General features: G+C 40.1%; 1 protein-coding gene across 1 annotated transcript in view; it reads left to right on the forward strand.

The window, feature by feature from the left end:
* DOCK4 (dedicator of cytokinesis 4) overlaps nucleotides 1-20758 on the forward strand; it is a 422657-nt gene that overhangs the window by 388081 nt on the left and 13818 nt on the right. Inside the window, exons 44-50 of the mRNA XM_088457720.1 lie at nucleotides 1333-1416; nucleotides 7406-7525; nucleotides 7875-7996; nucleotides 8854-8974; nucleotides 11083-11164; nucleotides 13619-13728; nucleotides 17047-17119. Coding sequence (XP_088313846.1) covers nucleotides 1333-1416; nucleotides 7406-7525; nucleotides 7875-7996; nucleotides 8854-8974; nucleotides 11083-11164; nucleotides 13619-13728; nucleotides 17047-17119 — 712 coding nt within the window. The remainder of the gene's footprint in view (nucleotides 1-1332; nucleotides 1417-7405; nucleotides 7526-7874; nucleotides 7997-8853; nucleotides 8975-11082; nucleotides 11165-13618; nucleotides 13729-17046; nucleotides 17120-20758) is intronic.

Below are 20758 nucleotides of genomic sequence, written 5' to 3' on the forward strand. Positions count from 1 at the left end.
AAAATTAATTTAGTATCAGTAAACAGGGCTTACATTTTACTAAATTTTCTGGAGAAACCAGATAATACGTATCAATCTCTACATAGTATAAAATAAAGTCAAATATATATTTTGGAGGGAGTATGAGATAGCATTGAAATTTCAGCGAGGGGGTGCAAGATCCTGAAAGAATGGTCATATAAACACTCACTTTCCCAGCAAGGAAAAGTAAAAAAAAAAAAAAGAACCAGCATTTAGATGAACAAAGGTCCAAAGAAACAGAAAGCAGCAGCCCGATGTCAGTTTCAACTGATACTTCTCAGTCTTACTCAGGGGCTAAACACACTGTGCACAGAAGCCATATATATATATTATATATTATTATCTAAATTAATAATAATAAATATATATATATATATATATATATATATATTGGCTTTGTTATCATATCGGCTTGAGAAAATCATCCTCTTGCAGCTAGTCGTCTCCACTAATGACGGTGTTGTGATCAATTTTCTTCTTGACTTTTTCAAACATCTTTCAATGGTAGTGTGTGAGTAACCACGTTCAGTAAATCGTGCCTTCATATCTAAGATCTGCCTGTCGGCCATCTTCTCTTCAGAATTTAACCGCAAGACTCGCAAGAACTGAGAGATAGGCAAGCTCTCTTTAAAGATTTTATTGACTTTCTGGATGTGACAGTCTACAAAAGAGGCCAGAGATTGTATACTACCCTTTTTAGGAAGGAAACAGACCGCAATACGCTGCTATATGCAACTAGTCAACACCCTCCAAGGCTTAAAGGGTGTCTCAGTTCTTGCAGTTAAATTATGCATAGATTGGATTTCTCAGCCTATGCTAGATAGAGTTCTTAAAAGTGACCATACAGTACACAGTCAGCTGCCCACTACAAGTGCTGAACAACCAGATGAAGGAGGGGGCAGGAGATCTTAATCCTTCCATCTTTTACAAAAAACTCTGTTGGGGAGGATTGACTGGATTGTAATATGAGGCTCAGTAGTAGTGCAGAGAGGATGAGCAATAGCATTAAGTAATGGGGTATAGTGCATGCATCTAAAAATACAGCCATGCAGATACAATTGTATCTTGCTCATACTCAAACATGGCATCTTTATTTTCATCTCTTAATTACACTCAATATTTGTTCTATATATTTAAAAAAAAAAAAAATGTATTTGACTCATCAGGTTTTTTTTGTGTGAAATTACTTTTGCTTAATCTTTTTATTTTTTTTTCTTCAGCCATATTTCTTTCTTCAGGATTAGCTTTCCCTAGTAAGACATATACAGCTTTTGATTATAGCCAGGGCTCACCATGTTGTCCTTTATTTAGGCATTCTTTGTGAAGGAATACATCTTTAACCACCCTGAGGATGGGGATAAGATCTCACGCCTGAGAGAACTGATGCTTGAACAGGTAATGTGCAAAACTGACATTGTTATTTGTGCTTATATTTAACATAAATTGTATTTTTGTCCCTATGATGATACAGCATAATATAATTAATTGCACACCACATTATGATAACCATTTAAAGCTGTTGTCAGTGTTCATCCTTATGTACTTTAAAAGAAACACATGATGTGCTTGATGTTTGGAGTGAGTCCTTATAAAAACATGTTCTCTGACTTGCAGCAACTTTTACATTTATATATTTGTAAATGTTACTATATGTTCTGCCAGCTCTGGGGGACTTGGCAGCTGTTGGCATTCCTGGCTGCATTGGGCATCCCAGGAATTGATATGAGCATCATTTAATCTGCTCACAAATGCTAAACTTATTGCTCTGGGCCTGGGGGGAGTTCTGTCCCCTATAAAGTAATGTTCATTGTATCTAGACCCTCAGATTTGAATTCTTCAGACAACTGGCTTTCTTGCTGGTATGTAAGAATCCCATAAGCCTTATCTTACTGTAGATTAGTTGAGGAAGGAGAGAAACACATATGTTTAATAATTCTAACATTTTTCCATTTATGAAACCATATTTGTTATATTCCAGGCACATTATTTAACTTAACTGGTCCCACATTGATAAGTAGATAGATTTCCTAAATACCAACAGGCAAATACATAAAATGAATACTTTGCATTATTAATGTATTACTAACTAAAGAATCAATGTAACCAACAAATCATGTTATCAGGGATCTGATTTGCATGATTATTTATAACGCAGATAAGACATTGCAAACCCCAGTAATAATGCTCTGGGACTCATGCCGTGTTGGCAGTATGTCTGTTTTCTGTGCCCAAATAGATGCTTATGCCCATGTCCATATGTAGATATGCATCCTTATGCTTGGAAAAGCAGAATAGGAGAGATTAGGGGAGTCCAAATACTGTAATTGCATGTTTACATAACTGAGAACAGCGTTAGTGCGCATAGAGATGCAGATATTCCTGTCAGTAGCCGTATCACTACCGGGTGCCTGAGGGCTGGTGCAAATACAGCTGATCATGGTTATGTTGCCTGCTTTAGCTGGCTGCTTCTGATTGGCTGAATGCAGATTGGCCACTAAAGCTGATGGTACTTATCTTAGAGTGACTTTTATAATACTTTCATTTATACACAAGAAGGAAGCTTAAGCTTTTTTTTTTATAAGTTTTTTTTAATTTAAGTCAAATATAGATTGCTATCAAAACAAATATTTCTAAAAAAAAAATGTACTTGTGCTTATGACCAGGGTGTAAGTGTGGAATGGGTATGTAATGCCGGCTGTCAGGATGCCTCCTGTCAAAATACCGACAGCGGCATCTCGATGATTGGTATCCCAGCAGGGGACAGGTACGTATTCTTACTCTCCCCCCCCCCCCTAACACTCCCTTCTTGTAGCCTAACCCTAACCCTTCCCACCCTGCATCCTAACCCTTCCCACCCCGCATCCTACCCCTAACCCTCCCCGTTAGTGCCTAAACCTAACCCTCCCCCCTTTGTGCCTAAACCTAACCCTCACCCCTTTGTGCCTAAACCTAACCCTCCCCCCTTAGTGCCTAACCCCCCCTCAGTGGTACCTAACCCTGCTACGCTCCCTAAATGTAACCCTCCCCCTGCCCCCCCCCCCCGTAGCTAACGCTAAGGAGTCCCCAGATTTTCCTAGTTCGGGCTGGCATCCTTTGGTGTTCCGGTGTCGGAATTAAGATAGGCGTCAGTATTTCAGCGCTTATGTTATGTCCCTTGTCGGTATTGAGACCGGCGGCCACCGGTCTCATAACTACATCCCGTAAGTGTATTTGGCTGTACGTACCTGACATAAACCTAGTATATATGCTACTGAGCATGAGCTGGATGTTTCTTAATATGTCTCCAACTCAGAATATAGGCGCAAATACACTATATTTATATGTGACTTTTTAGCAAGGGCGTAGCTACAATAGGTGCAGGGAGTGCAGCTGCTACAGAGCCCGATCCTCTCCCTGCCTATAGTAACTCTGCCAGCTTCTCAGCAGTGTGCTGTTGCGGGTCACACCTGCTGTCACGGGCTCTGTTAGGCACCCCCCCCCAGGGGACATAGGTTTAGGCGGCGGGGAAGGGGGGGTTAGGTTTAGGGGGTAGAATTAGGTTAGACAATACTTACCTTGGACGATCGGGATTTCCTCCTCTGCCGGGATGCCGCTGTCAGGATTCCAACCGCCGGCAGTAAATCATATCTATTCCCCTCTGTCACCCAATTTTATGAAGTAACAGCTTATGGAATTTCCCAAATCATTCTTTCCGCAAAAACACTACATATATACAGTATGGTAGACAATACATTATTCTTCCATATAGGGACAACATACATTGTGTCCTTAATTTTCTTTAAAGCAGCACAGCTATAGATAGAAATGTATTTACATTTTCTTTTTTGTTCCAGTTTTCATTACACATTGTTGAGGATCTCAATAATTATTTAGTGACACAATAATCTTTAAGTTAATATGTGGCAAAATAGCTCCTTGTTTTCACTACTAATACGTTGACAGCCCTAGATTTACTGTATACAGTAAGTAAATATCCTCTGTAGCTGTATAATCTGACTATTAAAAGACCATGAACTAGTTAGTTAGTGCTGCAGACAATCTAACCTCTCAGGTCATGTATTTATTGAAACATTTCCTACATAATTGTTTTGTGGATATGGTGGTACACATAACACAGACAATGTCTACCATATGGAAACTGACAAGTATACATTTATTTTTTTATTATAAGTGCACAAAATTAATTTTTGTCTTCTGTACCAAATTGGCAACAATATTTATTTATTATTTATTACCAGTTATTTATATAGCGCACAAATATTCCGCAGCGCTTTACAGAGAATATCTTACCATTCACATCAGTCCCTGCCCCAGTGGAGCTTACAATCTATGGGCCTGATTCAGTGCCGGACGCTTTTTGCGCTCGCTCGTTCAGAAAAAGGGGCCGGCTATTTAAATTGAGCGCTCGCTCTTTGCGGTCTGTTGACGCCTCTATGTGTGAGCGAGCGAACGAAAAATGCGCTCGCTATTTTGTAAAGACGCCCCCTGGCCGCTCTCCGCTATTTATTAGATTAATCGAAAGATGTGATGTGCGAACATCGCTCGGAGCGAATGAGCGGCTCTAAATCAGGCCCTATATTCCCTATCACATGCACACACACCTACACATACACACTAGGGGTAATTTTTGTTGGGACCCAATTAACCTACCAGTATATTTTTGGAGTGTGGGAGGAAACCGGAGCACCCGGAGGAAACCCAGCAAGCACAGGGAGAATCTACAAACTCCACACAGTTAGGACCGTGGTGGGAATCGAACCCACAACCTCAGTGCTGTGAGGCAGTAACGCTAACCATTACACCATCTGTGCTGCCCAACAATAAAAAATGACGACCAGTGACTGATAAATGCAGTATTACAGCACAATATGAAATGGGAATTGGTTTTGTGTAGCACATTCACCTTTTTTACATTGTTCTCTCACCCCCTGTAATAAGTATATTACCTCTAGGGAGTAGATTCAATTACACCTGTAGAAGTCAGTTGAGTGGAAGTTTCAAGCCTTCACACATGACTAATTTAACTACTGATGAATGACCTAATTTCCCATATTGAAACTAGGAACCTGCTCATTTGTCACGACATAGGGCCTGATTCTTTACCGTTCGCAACTACGAATGCAATAGCGATTACGCACGTAGTTCAACTGCAATAGTATGCCAATTAATTGCGATTGCTATGACGCCGCAGCACTACATAAGGAAGCCCACTAAACCTTACACACATCTGTAATGTTAGCAAGACTGCAAAACCATCGGTACTATCAAGTACCATCGCAGCCTCATGCACAATTGCACATGCCCAGACTTTACTCAGAAATTGCTAACTTTATCGCACGATATGAGGCCTCAGGCTGCGTAGGGCATCGCAATGGCTAATTCATGGATGCCCCTGCAATGGCGTTCAAACACACTGGCATGCCTGCGTTTCACCGACCACCCCCCCGTCACCACCCACAAACGGTACTTCCTGTCGATCACTCTGAGATGGATCTGCGTAGTCACTGCGTTCGCAGTGGCAGGCTCGCACACTGCGATGCATGTGCAGAACGCAACAATCGGTCGATTGCGTGCGTAATCGCAGTTGTGAATGGTAATGAAAAAGGCCCATAGTTCCTACATCAGGCAATGAACATATGATGTCAGATATAACTATCTTGGCTTACAACAAAAAGTTTCATACCAACACATTTTGTACGTTAAGAACATCAATGTTTGATCAGCAAATACAGTCCTAGACTGGCTTGATTTACTTAGGATGACTACAGTTTACCTTATTATAGTTTATACAGGTCCCAGACTTAATGATGTTAATGTTGTTGGTAAATAAATTTGAAATATTATTTCAGATTATACTGTCACAACATATTTACTCATATTTCTCAAAGACCATGGTAACTATGCAACATGGTGATAAATCAGGGGTCAGGGAACTTTTTTACCTTTTACCCCAAAATATATATAGATACACCAACGTTACCCCCTTGATTTGAAAGTAAGGAAATCAAATAGTAGTGCCCCCATATAATGCCCCTGTAGTAGTGCCCCACACTTACCTTAATCCCCGCTCCTGCATCTGCTGCCGTCCTGTCTGCCCGGCTGCTCCTCTGAACTATGGGAGAGACGTCATCACGTAGCATTTTCCATGCAGATACACCCGCAGTTGCACACAAAATAAAGGCATGCCGCATATCATTTTAATCAGCAGAAGCTGCCATCACTTTGCAAATAAGACGCGTTTGAAGGTAAAAAGTCACACAAAAAGATGCTTGCGCATGGCGCAACTAGAGGGGCTGTTTAATGTGCAAAGAAGTAGGATGTATGTGGATACATCTGTATAACTAAGTTGTGAGTCCCAGCAGGGGCGTTTTAAGAAAGGAGAGGGCCCGTGTGCAGCCTCTGTTTGGGCCCCCTCTTCTCTGGCAGCAGACTGAGCGCAGTAGATTCTGGCTTAATGCGGATCTCCTGGAAACTGGCACCTGTGCCTTATTTCCGGGTCATCTTTTCTGCGCATGCGCGAGTCACCGGGAAAATGCCTGCCGCCATTTTCCTGTGATATTTGCTGCAGGCCCAGCGCTGCAGAACAGCACTCTGAAGACTGCGGAAAGGTAAGTATGAACTACAGCAAATATGGGTGCAGAGTGTGGGCCCCCCTGGACTCAGGGACCCGTGTGCACCGCACACCTTGCACCCATTATAAATATGCCACTGAGTCCCAGTCTTTTGACAGTCAGATAAAAACTGATATAATCTCTTTCAGCTTTATTGGGGAAGTTAGTGCAGGAAGATGATGATTCACACACAAACACACATGCCGATGATAGTCCTCATCCTACCTTATTTACTAACATGCCCAAAAACTATTCTATCAATGTGCTATTGAATAATTTTCATGGATTAGTGTGGTATAGCAATGTGCATGATCAACATTCATTTCAAATGGACAACTGTGTTTACTTTAGCTTTTGATTTTCGCATTTTTCATTTTAGCCAGACGAGTTTATTTTTTTTATCTGTTTTTGTGTAGGCTCAGCTCCTGCACAACTTTAATTTTCTTGCTTGCAGTTTTAAATGACTGCGGTTCAGAGAGACAAATACTTAAGTATGTAAAAATAACACAATGATTTCATTTTGAACCATTATTTATAGTGGTTAATTATATATGAAAGTTTGGCCCCTTATTCAGACTCACTAAAAATGCAGTCACAGACATGCAACAAGAGCAATGCACAAAGGTGATTAAAAACTTAGATTTACACAAAAATATAGCACTGGACAGGTAAATACATATCCTAAATGAGGCGTTAGGCTAGGTCACTCAAATGTGTTTGTGCTTCCGTTTATGGTTAATTTGGCTTTGTGTTTTTTGTTTTGTTTATTTAAGGCCCAGATTTTGGAGTTTGGTTTAGCTGTGCATGAAAAATTTGTGCCTCAAGATATGAGACCATTACACAAAAAGATGGTGGATCAGTTCTTTGTGCTCAAATCGAGTCTGGGAATACAGGTATGGAAATCATAATAATATTATTGAGTTTTGGTGAAATCCAGGTAATGTGAAACTCAAAATTGTAAGAATTAAAATATTAAGCAACAGTGACATCTTTTGGTTAATAGGTTTAATTACCTCTCACTTTGATTGGAAAGTTAGAATTTTACACCTCTGGTGTCCCACATGGTCCTACCACACACACAATATAGGTAGGATGCTGGTGTCTTTGTAACTGATTAAATTACTAATTTTATGTCCCTTGCAACAATATCTTTGTTCTAGAATGTAAGATATTCTGTAGGCTCATGCTTATCTCTAATGTGTGCACATTTGATGTGCTGATATTTTTTCTTTGTATTACCAGGATGTCTCCACGTGTGTACCACCTAGCCCTGTTAATTTCCCAAATGGAAGTCCTCGTATACCTAGAAACTCAGCACCTGCGATCATGGGTCCAGATGCTGCACGCGTGATACCTAGACGAAGGTGATGCTCATATAATGTTCCAATCAATCCTGTGACAATTCTGTGTGTGTGTATATACTACAGTAGCTGCGTTGTGAGATAGTTGATCATAGTGATTTATTAGTATTAATTAATGTCAAGTAGTATTTACAGGGCCACGGTGTCTATTGTCCTTTGCCTGAACAGTATCCAAAACTTAAACAATGTCTATAGTGTTTGGCATAGGCTGTTGGGATTCATCTTATTGCAGAACAGTGGCACTACATTTTTTATATGTTCATCTAACTAGAATATGTACATTTTATTTTACATTATAAACTTTCTTCAGTTCCCAAGGAACTATAAACTTAATTGTGTAGCAAACTTTTCTGCACCTTTAAATGCCAATTTGTGATAGAAAGAAATAGATGCTTTATTTTCTGTCTGTGACTAGTGCTATATGTAGGTATCATGAGAGCATGTGTAATATAATGTGTGGGTTTCTTTTATAATAATTATGAGTCTCAGATACCTACAAAATTGCCATGTTTAATTATTAGTAAACTATATTGCCATAATACACCTTCTGCAGGTGCAATGTGGCAAGCTATCATAACTATGGCACTACTACTTGGTTAGGTGAAGTTCTAAATGAGACTTAACAGATGTGTTAATATGATACGTAGTAATTAGTAACATAAATGTGATCACAGAAGGTCCTGTGCTTCTATCAGTAGCATTAGGGCAGTTGATCTTACTTAAAAGAGAATTGTATGTCCCTTTTAAGGAAACTAGTTCTGTGATTGTTAGAAGAGCATTATAACTGATATAAAGCATTTTTGACAGTAGTCCATATTGTTTTGTTTTGTTTTTTCATTTTGTTTTCCTTTGTCTAACAGCCCTTTGAGTTACCCAGCTGTAAATAGATACTCTTCATCCTCCCTTTCCTCTCAAGCATCGGCTGAAGTTAGTAATTTGACAGGACAGTCAGAAAGTTCTGATGAAGTATTTCACATGCAGGTAAGTAATCATTATTTTTATGAAAGTACTGTACATATTGGTGTCACGCAGGGCACTCTATTCACATACTACCAGCCTCTCATCTCTTGTTCCCAGACTATGCCAGGAATGTTGTTGGCACAATTTTAGAATTTATGTTCTCCATTATGAACTATTTTCCAAAATCTCAGACATCTCTTATTGTCCACAGCAACTGAAAAAGAAATTTGGAAGTAACTTTGTTTACAAAGTAGTAAACAATTGCAATATTGAAGATTTTATCTTGCTATATTAACATGACTATATAAGCAGTTCAACAGCGGACTTCAAAAGTAGTTTGTGAGAGGGATTATTAATACATATCCTTGAGGAACAGTTTCTGCACATGGACTTTTAGACAATGACACATGATGGCGTATTACTACAGCATGCACATTTTCTCTATCTATTCTCTGTCTTGTACTTTGTCTAAGATCCATGCTTGGTTTAGCCATTAAGATGATTGCCACTCTAAAAAACCGCAAAGACTCACATAAATCCCTGCAGCGTCGTAAACTCGGAGGCTACTACAGTTAACCCTTAGTCTCTTTTCTTTATCTGCTCTATAATGAAAAAATCTATAGAGATGTGTCCAGATACACCTATCCTCAAATTGCGCCAAATATCCCCTTTTAGTGCACTTTTAGTGAACTTTGCAACTTAGTATACTAAAAGCGAACTAAGACATAAAATTGAGGAAAAAAAGAAGCAAAATGAAGAAAAAAGTATGCAGTCTGTGTAAAAATGCAAAAGACAGGTACATCACGAGTGATCTGTGCCATGTATTGTTATGCTTTAGCTGCAACTTTATACTAATTCCTTTCCGACAAAAAATAAAAACAATCTTAAGTACCTATTACACTATATTGTGGAAAAAGTAGCACAATTGAGGGAAAAATGCACAGCACGTGGGTCGATTGGCACAGCAGAAGTTTAAATGGGGTGGGCGGAGATTCCGAAGAGTCTTTACTTACCTAGGCCCACACCAGCACTGCAGCGTGTGGAGAGCTCCCTCAGTTTTTGTGCCAGGGTCGGTCACTAGATTGTGACGTGAGATCCCCGGCAGCAAGAGCAGAACCGCATCAGAGAGGTAGAGCTGCTGACTCTGAAAAATGAGGGGAGGTGACACAGACAGCTATCTTTACAGCGATATACTGCAGACAGCATTAGTGACCACCATATACTATAAATAGCATTAGTGACCACCATATACTACACACAGCATAGTGCAGTAGATGCCGCATCGCTCCTTTATATATTTGTATTTCAGCGACTACTGTTAAAGGAAGGGCACCGGGCCAAGCAGATTATTAAAATAAGGAGTGCCGGCCGCACAAGTTTTTTATATCTATATAGACGTACAGTACCTGGGGCAATCCTTTCTTGCAGCACAGTGGTGGTGGCACATAATGAGTTTGTCTGACTCATTATAATGCTGCCAGTTGCAGGCCACTTCATTGCAGGGGGCCCCAATGCAATGGCTGCACCGCCGCTAGTTTCACCCCTGCCTGGTATGGATTTAGATTTTCTCTATTTTTACCTATATATGTACCCAGATAATTTAAAAATAGTATTGTAGATGAGGAGTTATGGCAGCATATTTTTATATACCTGCTTTGTACAAATACTTTGCCATAGTAACCACAAAAATGTGTCCTAGTGACCAGAGCAGGGACTGGTGCTGAGATAAAGCAACCCTGTATCAGGTAACTGGAAGCAGCTTATAGCCACTGCTACTTAGATCTACATTACCAGTTAGAGCTGGAATTGTCATCACCAGTTTAAAATGTCTGCTGAGATGTGTGTGCGCGGGAGGATCAATAAAAACTTCACACATTCAAGTAGGTATGCTAAGCAGGTTATTGGGGTTGTGTAATATATTTACATTAATACATATAATTTTGATGGCACCATCCTTTTCTTCTACAGTGGGAGAGTAAAGGGGACACATTGATTTGCTAAGGAACATTTGGGGAGAGTCCATAACATTATTGTGGGAACATGAGGCTTAGATGATGACAAACTAACACTTATCTATAAGTCTGTTCCTATATTTTAATCATGCATTAATTTTATTATCTCTGTTTCAGCCGAGTCCTTCTACCTCAAGTCTGAGTTCAACACATTCCGCCTCCCCAAATGTGACAAGTTCTGCCCCATCAAGTGCCAGGGGTACTGTTTGATTGTGTTTGTGAAACAGTAGTGAAGCACATCTGTCACCGTGTTTTACCATTATGATAAAAATATAAATATATAGGGGGGTATCCTATTACCCGCGGTAATTTGCAGCACAAAAAAAATGCTTTTATTTCGATAAAAGCCCGATGGTCATTATCAGGCTAACCAATTATAGCCCCTTTTTTTTCGCACAGAAAAATACCATTTCTCGTCCGAAAACACACACGGGATACGCAAAATGCTGCAGACTTATGTACTTTTGCGGCAGTGATCGTCAAAAGAAAGCTTACGTAATAGGGATAACAGGCGAAACAAAACCCCTGTAAAGTGCCGGTATCGGGGCTAATTGGATAGACCCATCGGCTGTAATTAGAGTCACATCTATTTGTATACCGCCCATAATTTTTGTGTTATACACATAGTGGCAAAAAATGGAGATGTCACTATTAAGCCACTTATGGCACCATGTGTCCCTAGTATGTGCATATACTGCAAAACATGCTCCACCATTCTTCAACATAAAGTCACTTATTAATTCGTCATTCCAAAATATCCCATAAATGATCGATTAAGTTCAGATCTGGTAACTGAAAAGTCCATGGGCTTGTTTAGGCGTTGCGAATAAAGCAAGAAAGGGCAAGTAACTGTGCACTTGGTGGACAAACCATGTAGTAATGCAAGGGGTGCAAATACATTATTTTGCATGCAGGGTAAATAGTAGCTACTTTTGCATGTAGCCACTATATATATATATATATATACATAAGAAAGACCCGGCACTCCATAAGTCCCAAACTGGGTAAATGCCTCGCTCCAGGTGCCCTCAGTGAGGCGGAGATCACTCCCCTCTGTATAGTCCACAACAGGTACAGCGGCACTCAGGAGACTTCACAACAAACGTATATTTATTTCAAAATAAATATACGTTTGTTGTGAAGTCTCCTGAGTGCCGCTGTACCTGTTGTGGACTATATATATATATATATATATATATATATATATATATTTATATTTAATCTCCATCAAAAGTCCAGCACTCAATTAATTCAAATGCTAGGGTGCCCGAACCATCCACATTGAGAAACAGGAAACATATTCATAGAAAAAGACGGTATTCCTGGTCTTGTAGCAAATTTTGTATTACAATAAGCAACGAATTACAGCATATTAGTAGTCAATGTTTTGGACCAGGACCAGGTTAAATATGAAAAAAAGACAAACGGTTACAACTTTTTTTTTATATGTAACTTGGTCCTGATGACGGTGCGTGTCCGCACCAAAATTCCAACTGCTAATATGCTGTCATTCCTTCAAATGTAATAGTTTGGTGTTATAAGAGACAGCCTTTTTTTTTTTTTTTTTTTTTAACAAACCTACATTTCTCTCAACATTTTTAGAAAATTATTTTATAAAATATTTTTAGCTGGATGTCCCTTTTTTATAATGATATGTTAAAATGTACCTTTTAATCAAAGATTTTTTAAAGTATTTCAATACAGTTGCTGGGCAAGTAAATCCGTTCCTGACCGAGTGGCCATTTAAAAACAGGTGGATCGGCGATCTGGCTAATGGGTGGTCCAGTCCACTCCCGGAACACCCCTTAGTTTCGCCTATGCCTGCTAGGCTCGTCCATGACACTTCTGCACTGGCGCCCTCAGTCTGCCACTTATACAGTTTGATAGGCGCAGCCAGTGCCGGTAAAGGTTCTCAGATGGCAAGCAGCGGAAAGGGTGCCACTCCAGCCCTGGCGCTCTGCTGCAATGTTTACTCCGCGGACAGGGGTGTTTTAAAAGAGGGGACCGTAGTATTGCGCATGCGCAGGTCACTGTGAAAATGTCAGCCGCCATTTTCCCAGGGATTTTTGCTGCTCTGCAGCTCCAGCTCGGCACTGCAAGAGCAGCACTACGGAGATGCAAGTATAAGACTCAGGGGTCTATTTATCAAGCACTGAAAAGTGTGGAGAAGTTGCCCATAGCAACCAATCAGCTTTGAAGTAGCATTTATCAAGTACAGTCTATAAAATAGGTAGGAGCTGATTGGTTGCTATGGGCAACTTCTCCACTGGTCCACTTCTCCACGCTTTCTCACTTCTTGATAAATAGACCCCTATGGGTGCAGGGTGTGCGGTGTTGGGCCCCTGGACCTAGGGGCCCATGTGCCCCGCACACCCTGCACCTATTTTAGAATACGACCCTGCCCGTGGACTGCAGCTCACCGGCACTGGTAAGCAGCTTATACCATTGGTGGCTGTGAGTTACTGAACACATGTGCAGTTTATTTGTTTTGGAAGAGGCAGCTTTTCTTTACAATTATTTAACAACTTTTACAAAAGCATAAACTGTACCAGTTAACATGACTTTAGGAACACATCACCTAAAAAATAGCTGACACATAGGTACATTTATGTTATCTTTGCAGTGAAACTGATTCCTGTCTCTTCTGTTTTAGCTTCTCCACTGTTATCTGATAAACACAAGCATTCCAGAGAGAATTCCTGCCTGTCCCCAAGAGAGAGGCCATGCAGTGCCATATTTCCAGTCCCAGCAGAACCACCGCAGGTAGCCAGCTTTTCACACAGCTGACAGTATGCGTGTCTATTACAATAAAGCCTAACAGAAATCAGATTGTCATATAGCAGAGTGTGTTATAATATATGTATTTGATTAATCAACATTAGTAAGCAACACAAACTATAACAGCACTTAATGAATTGTGTTTAATGAGCATTGAATTTGAACAAAATGCTTTGAAAACCTTATATATAATATACCTACTGTATGGCATACTAAATAGTTAATAGGCTACTGCTATTTGCTTATAGTGAAAGGTCATTACTGCTGCAATACAGCTATGTGCTGTTCTTACTAAGTAGCTATTCCTTTGTAAGAAAATCAGCTAGCTAGGTTTTCTCAGTGCTGTCTTACTGTCATTGTTTGCTAGGAAGTTGCTTGGTAACCTGGAACTATGAAAGTAGAGAAAGTAGAGATTTTCCCCCTTTTCATCATGTTATAATGTTTCCTGAATATAAAATGATAGTTATTGCTCAGTGCTTGAACATATGTGTATTTGTAATATTATTTTTAATTAACATTGTTTTGTTTTTAAACTGAATTTATTTAAAAATATTTAAGCACATTTGTTTCAAGGAACGAACATCTATTTTCATATTTATTTCAATTTGCTGCGTAAATCAGTCGTCACTCTGTTGATAGTGTTAAAAGGTAAACAATCCATACATTAAATGTTGTTGTATTTGAAAATTGGTTTGTTGCATAATGTAACTCAGCTGTAAATATACCGTCAGGTGCATATATATTGGCACATTGACAGAAATTTCATATTTTGGCTTCTATTCACCACCACAATGACTTTGAAATGAAACAAACAAGATGTGCTTTAACTGCAGACTTTCCGATTTAATTTGAGGGTAATTACATCCAAATCAGGTGAACGGTGTAGGAATTACAACGGTTTCTATATGTGCCTCCCACTTTTTAAGGGGCCAAAAGTAATGGGACAAACTAAACAATCCTAAATCTAACTTTCACTTTTTAATACTTTGTTGCAAATCCTTTGCAGGCAATTACAGCCTGAAGTCTGGAACGCATAGACATCACCAGATGCTGGGTTTCATCCCTGGTGATGCTCTGCCAGGCCTCTACTGCAAATGTCTTCAGTTCCTGCTTGTTCTTGGGGCATTTTCCCTTCAGTTTTGTCTTCATCAAGTGAAATGCATGCTCAATCGGATTCAGATCAGGGGATTCACTTGGCCATTGCATAACATTCCACTTTTTAGCCTTAAAAAACTCTTTGGTTGCTTTTGCAGTATGCTTCGGGTCTTTGTCCATCTGCACTGTGAAGCGCCGTCCAATGAGCTCTGAAGCATTGCCCGAAACTCTTCAGAATTCATTCTGCTGCTTTTGTCAGCAGTCACATGATCAATAAATACAAGGGAACCAGTTCCATTGGCAGCCATACAAGCCCACGCCATGACACTACCACCACCATTGTTCACTGATGAGGTGGTATGTTTTGGATCATGAGCAGTTCCTATCCTTCTCCATACTCTTCTCTTCCCATCACTCTGGTACAAGTTGATCTGTCTCATCTGTCCATAGGATGTTGTTCCAGAAGTGTAATGGCTTTTTTTAGATGTTGTTTGGCAAACTCTAATCTGGTCTTCCTGTTTTTGAGGCTCACCAGTGGTTTACATCTTGTGGTGAACCCTCTATATTCACTCTTGTGAAGTCTTCTCTTGATTGTTGACTTTGACACATATACACCTACCTCCTGGAGAGTGTTCTTGATTTGGCCATCTGTTGTTAAGGGGGTTTTCTTCACCAGGGAAGTAATTCTTCTGTCATCCACCACAGTTGTTTTCCGTGGTCTTCCAGGTCTTTTGGTGTTGCTGAGCTCTCCGGTTCGTTCTTTCTTTTTAAGAATGTTCCAAACAGTTGATTTGGCCACACCTAATGTTTTTGCTATCTCTCTGATGGGTTTATTTTGATAGTGACAGCTCTTTGGATCTCATATTGAGAGTCGACAGTAACTGATTCCAAATGCAAATGTCACACCTAGAATCAACTCCAGACCTTTTACCTGCTTAATTGATAATGAAATAACGAGGGAATAGCCCACACCTGTCCATGAAATAGCTTTTGAGTTGATAGTCCCATTACTTTTGGCCCCTTAAAAAGTGGGAGGCACATATAGAAACCGTTGTAATTCCTACATCGTTCACCTGATTTGGATGTAATTACCCTCAAATTAAGTCTGAAAGTCTGCAGTTAAAGCACATCTTGTTTGTTTCATTTCAAAGCCATTGTGGTGGTGAATAGAGGCCAAAATATGAAAATTCTGTCAATGTCCCAATATTTATGCACCTGACTGTAAGTTTTTTCAGCAGGTGATGGTACAGTGTTTGAGCACTTGTTATTCAGGCTTCTCTTTATATTATGACTGTGGCAAAATCTGTTGCAATGCTGAATAAGCTGATAGTTACTGAATAAGAACAATATATTAGATTTTTACAGAGTACAGTAATAGAGATATTACACACAATGGTTTTTTTTGTGGATCAGTCACTTTCACAAGCAATGGTTTTGTGCCGTGTATTTTCAATTTCTTTTCAATCTTTAAAACTGAAGACCGTGGACGGCAGCCGTCCTAGTCAGTGGTTATCACGGCTGTAACACGGCGACCTTGCTGTGTTTGTGCCGTATTGGTGCAGCATGAAAGCCCTAATGTATTTGTAACTTCTACTGAAATTAAACAACAGAAAATAAAACATCCGATTTCTTGCCTGACAGACAAATCCATTGTGTGTGAAATAGCCCATAAGGTGAGTGATAGTTTTGAGAGCTTAGTACAATGTCCTGCAGTACTAAATATGGAGAATGGAAGTTAATACCATACTGTATGAGAAATGATCTAACTAGGTCTTCAGCTCCACCTCACTTAAATATGTATGTCTTCACTGTAGAAACTGAATGAAGTGTCTGGTATGTTAACAGCACTGATGGATAGAACTGTTGTTAATATCTTTAGGTATGAATGTTGGGTGACGGTTATATGCTGTATAATAATACTGTGGAGGCTTTAGAACATTCTACTACAGAATTAAAACATCACAACCTGAACCCAGTCTAACAGCTTGTGAACATTGGCATATATTATATATCTTTGTAAACAAAAAAGTGCCAGTGGTTACAAGGCTAAAACAGGAATAAAACCATGTAATTTTTATAAAGATAATCCTGAACATTGCTCAACTGAACAAAAACCAAGATCTGTACTGATTTTTCTTATGTGACTGGTATAACTATATACGTATAGATGTACTAATGTATTTATGTCCATTGTTTCAATATCCCTAGAGAGTTTTTTTTAATCACATTGGTGAAAACATTTTGCCACGGAGTGACCCGAATCTTTCTGCTCCAGACAAAGGTATGTCAGCTTTCTCTAGAAAGTACAGATGGGTCCTTTCCAGTCAGTTCTGCATTTCAGTGTTAATAAAACATAGGTGCAAATGGATGATAAAAATGATGGCGTGCACACCAAAAAAGGGCTCTTAGCTATCCTTGTGTATACATAACTCTTCCCTTTTACATTTTATTACTATAAAAGGTATTATACTGGCCAAATGATCAGTAACAGTAATTAGTAATAAATGTGTATATATATATACACAGTATATATATATATATATTTTTTTTCTTTGTAGTTTGTATTAAGAGAATGTAGGGATGCTATTTACAGGTAGTTGCTGCATTGTACTATTGGTCGCTAAGACTGTGTGTCACTGGTTAATAATAACCACCGTACATTTTTTTCTCCTTGTAAGGGTAAAATATAATCTCTTTCCACATATCAGAGATTTGGTGATCCACAAATTCCCTTACACCTTGCTTAACTGAAAGGGTACATTTCCCCTTTAATATTGTGAACTTGTTCCCTTGCCTGCACATAGTTACAAAATGCTGCTTTGAGTCTTTTGAGTAAGATGGATGGAGGCCATTATTTTAGTACAAAATTATCTTAATAGCTAATCATTAAAGCTTGTAATTCAAGTTCTGAATAAAGAACTGACATAAGATAAAGAGCAGTCAGTTTATTTGGCACAGGAAGTGATATTCCTAAAGGTAAATCCGGTTTAATTGGACACTTTGATGCATCTGGGTTTTTACTTAATACTAAAATGTATTAATTACTTGGTTGTATAGCTCTGTCCCTCAGTTATGATTTAAGGGGATGAATAAATATATTATATTTACTAGGGAAGGTGATATTGTATGTATGTTCAACATTTGCAGGTAGTCAAAGCACTAAGAGGTGTATTTAAATAGCCTGTTATATAATAATAATAATAATAATCATCATCTTTACCTTTCATAACCAGTGTGTCATTTTATCCTGCTTACCAGCATCCACTGGAAGACCAATATTGACATATTGGGGGCGATTCAAATGTTTTTAAGTCGTGATAATTAATGAGCGCCCAGTTTTGCTATTCAATTGTTATGGGCGCTCATTAATTATCGCCCTCTTCATCCCCTGAGACCAGGTTTAGCAGTGTAAAATAGCTAAATCTGTCTAAAATTCTGGTTAGGGCGTGCTAACTGCAGTTAGCGCGCCCTAACCAGTGGGTTTCTCACACATTTCTGCTTGCACCCTCCTGAGCGCGTGCAGAAATGACGGCGCCGGCGGCTATCGCGCCCTGGCATAGCAACAATTGAATTGCTCTGTCGGGTGTCTTAAAGAAAAAAATGCAGCCGGCAAAACATTTGAATCACCCCCATTATGTGAATACTAAAACATTACACTGAGACATGTCAGCCTAACCTGTTACATCTTTGGAGATGTTTGCGTAAAGTAGTCATTTTATCTCCTTTATCCAGCTCCCCCTTCCAACATTATCTCTACCTAGGAAACATGAATGGTGGAAAAATAACAATTTGGAGGAACAGAAAATGTAATAGGGAACAAGTAAATAAAATGATAATGTAATTTCTCTGCACATTAGTCATGCTGCATTAGGTATGTGCCTACTGTAGTTTGCCTGTACGGTGACTATAGGACTAGAAATAAACCTTCTATATGTAACGCATGACCTCTATGTGAAACTGTCCTTTTACTCTGTCTCTCAGTTTTCTTATTTTCCTCTATCTCTCCCACATAATAAGGTTGGAAAGAATTAGTGATTACCTGATATGCACCTCAGTTTCCATCTTATAGCAGTGCATATAGCATTCAAGTAGTGTAGGGTGTAACATGGATAAGGGACAGTGATTTCTCCTTTGGTGTCTGCCCTGTTCTCAGATCTGTCAGTGGGGCAGGAAGAACAATCATAGGTTTATCACACACTATATTTTTATTAGTATTCATGGACTTCATTATTTGTCTCATCATTTGTAATGCAAAGAATAAAAGCTATTAATGGTGTCAAATATATTGGGGAGATTAAGGAACACAAGTTATTTTAAATAAAGTTCTGTTGAACAAAGTATACAAGGCTCTTGTCCTGGCCACTGTTTGGCTCTCTTCTGTTAGTATCTGTAAATTAGTGTTCTCTCCAACTTATAATAAGAATAAGTGGTATCCATACATGTGGCTGAACCTTTATACCAATATAATTTAAATATAAACTACAGCTTTAATACTTTGTTTTCCTTTTTAAGATTGCATACATTTTTACTACTGCCATCTAAAATTAACATATACACTACCGTTCTAAAGTTTGGGGTCACCCAGGCAATTTCGTGTTTTACATGAAAACTGACTGTTATTTATCAAATGAGTTGCAAAATGAATAGAACATATAGTCAAGACATTGGCAAGGTTAGAAATAATGATTTTTATTTGAAATAATAATTTTGTCCTTCAAACTTTGCTTTCGTCAAAGAATGCTCCTTTTGCAGCAATTACAGCATTGCAGACCTCTAGCTGTTAATTTGTTGAGGTAATCTGAAGAAATTTCACCACACGCTTCCTGAAGCACTTCCCACAAGTTGCATTGGCTTGATGGGCACTTCTTGCGTACCATACGGTCAAGATGCTCCCACACAGGGCTGCAATCAGAAATTCTGGGGCCCGGTGATAACAAAATAGGCATTTAGGTAAGAGTTGAGCGGAGCTGTGGGTGGAGCTATATATCAGGGGTGTTGCCTAAAATGGTGCGTAAACCAGGGATGGCTAGGCATGGTGGAGGGGGCAGGGGGGTGGGACAGGGCAGGGAAGACTGGACAAGGGGGGGCACTGGGCTGGTAAGGGTGGACTGGGGTGGCAGAGGAGACAGGAAGGCTGGCTGGACATGGGGGGTGCAGGGAAGGCTAGCTGGACTCGGGCAGGTAAGACAGGCTGGCTGGCTAGACTAGGAGGGAGGTACAGGGTACACTGGCTGGACTGGGGGAGGGGCAAGGCAGGCTGGATGGATTGTGGGGAGCATAGGGAAGGCTGGCTGAACTGGGGGAGGAGCACAGGGAAGGCAGGCTGACTGGACTTAGCAGGCTGGCTGGACTGGGCGAGGTGCAGGAAAGGCTAGCTGTACTGGGGGAACAGTGCAGGGAAGACTAGCTGGACAAGAGAGGGGGGGCACAGGGCAGGGTCAGCATACCTGCTTTCTTCATTCTTCTGTCCTGAGAGAGAGGGGGCAGAGGAATGCACCAGGCGGCAGGCAGAGAGAACGAAAGAGCATAATTGCTGTGGCATTCAACTATGGACTGCAGCCAGCCGCGAGCATCAGCAGCGCTGCAGCATTTGAATTATGGAGCCGTCCGCGAGCCAATCACAGCTCGCGGAACAGCGTCCAATCAGGACCGGCCGCTCCTGATTGGCTTATCAGGAGTTGCTGCTCCTGATTGGCTGCTGTTCCACAAGCCAATCACAGCTCGTGGCTGGCTCCAGTCCATAGATGAAATGCTACAGCGACGCTGCCGCTGATGCCCTCTTTCCCTACCTGCCACCCGGTGCATTCCTCGCTGCTGTCAGACGGGCCCCCTCTCTCTCCGGGCCCGGTACTAGAGTACCTGCAGTCCCCCCCTGATGGCGGCCCTGCTCCCACAACAGCTCAATGGGGTTGAGATCTGG

Source organism: Taudactylus pleione, unplaced genomic scaffold (assembly GCF_031769625.1).
Source record: "Taudactylus pleione unplaced genomic scaffold, aTauple2 ptg000041l, whole genome shotgun sequence".
Classification (NCBI taxonomy): Eukaryota; Metazoa; Chordata; class Amphibia; order Anura; family Myobatrachidae; genus Taudactylus; species Taudactylus pleione.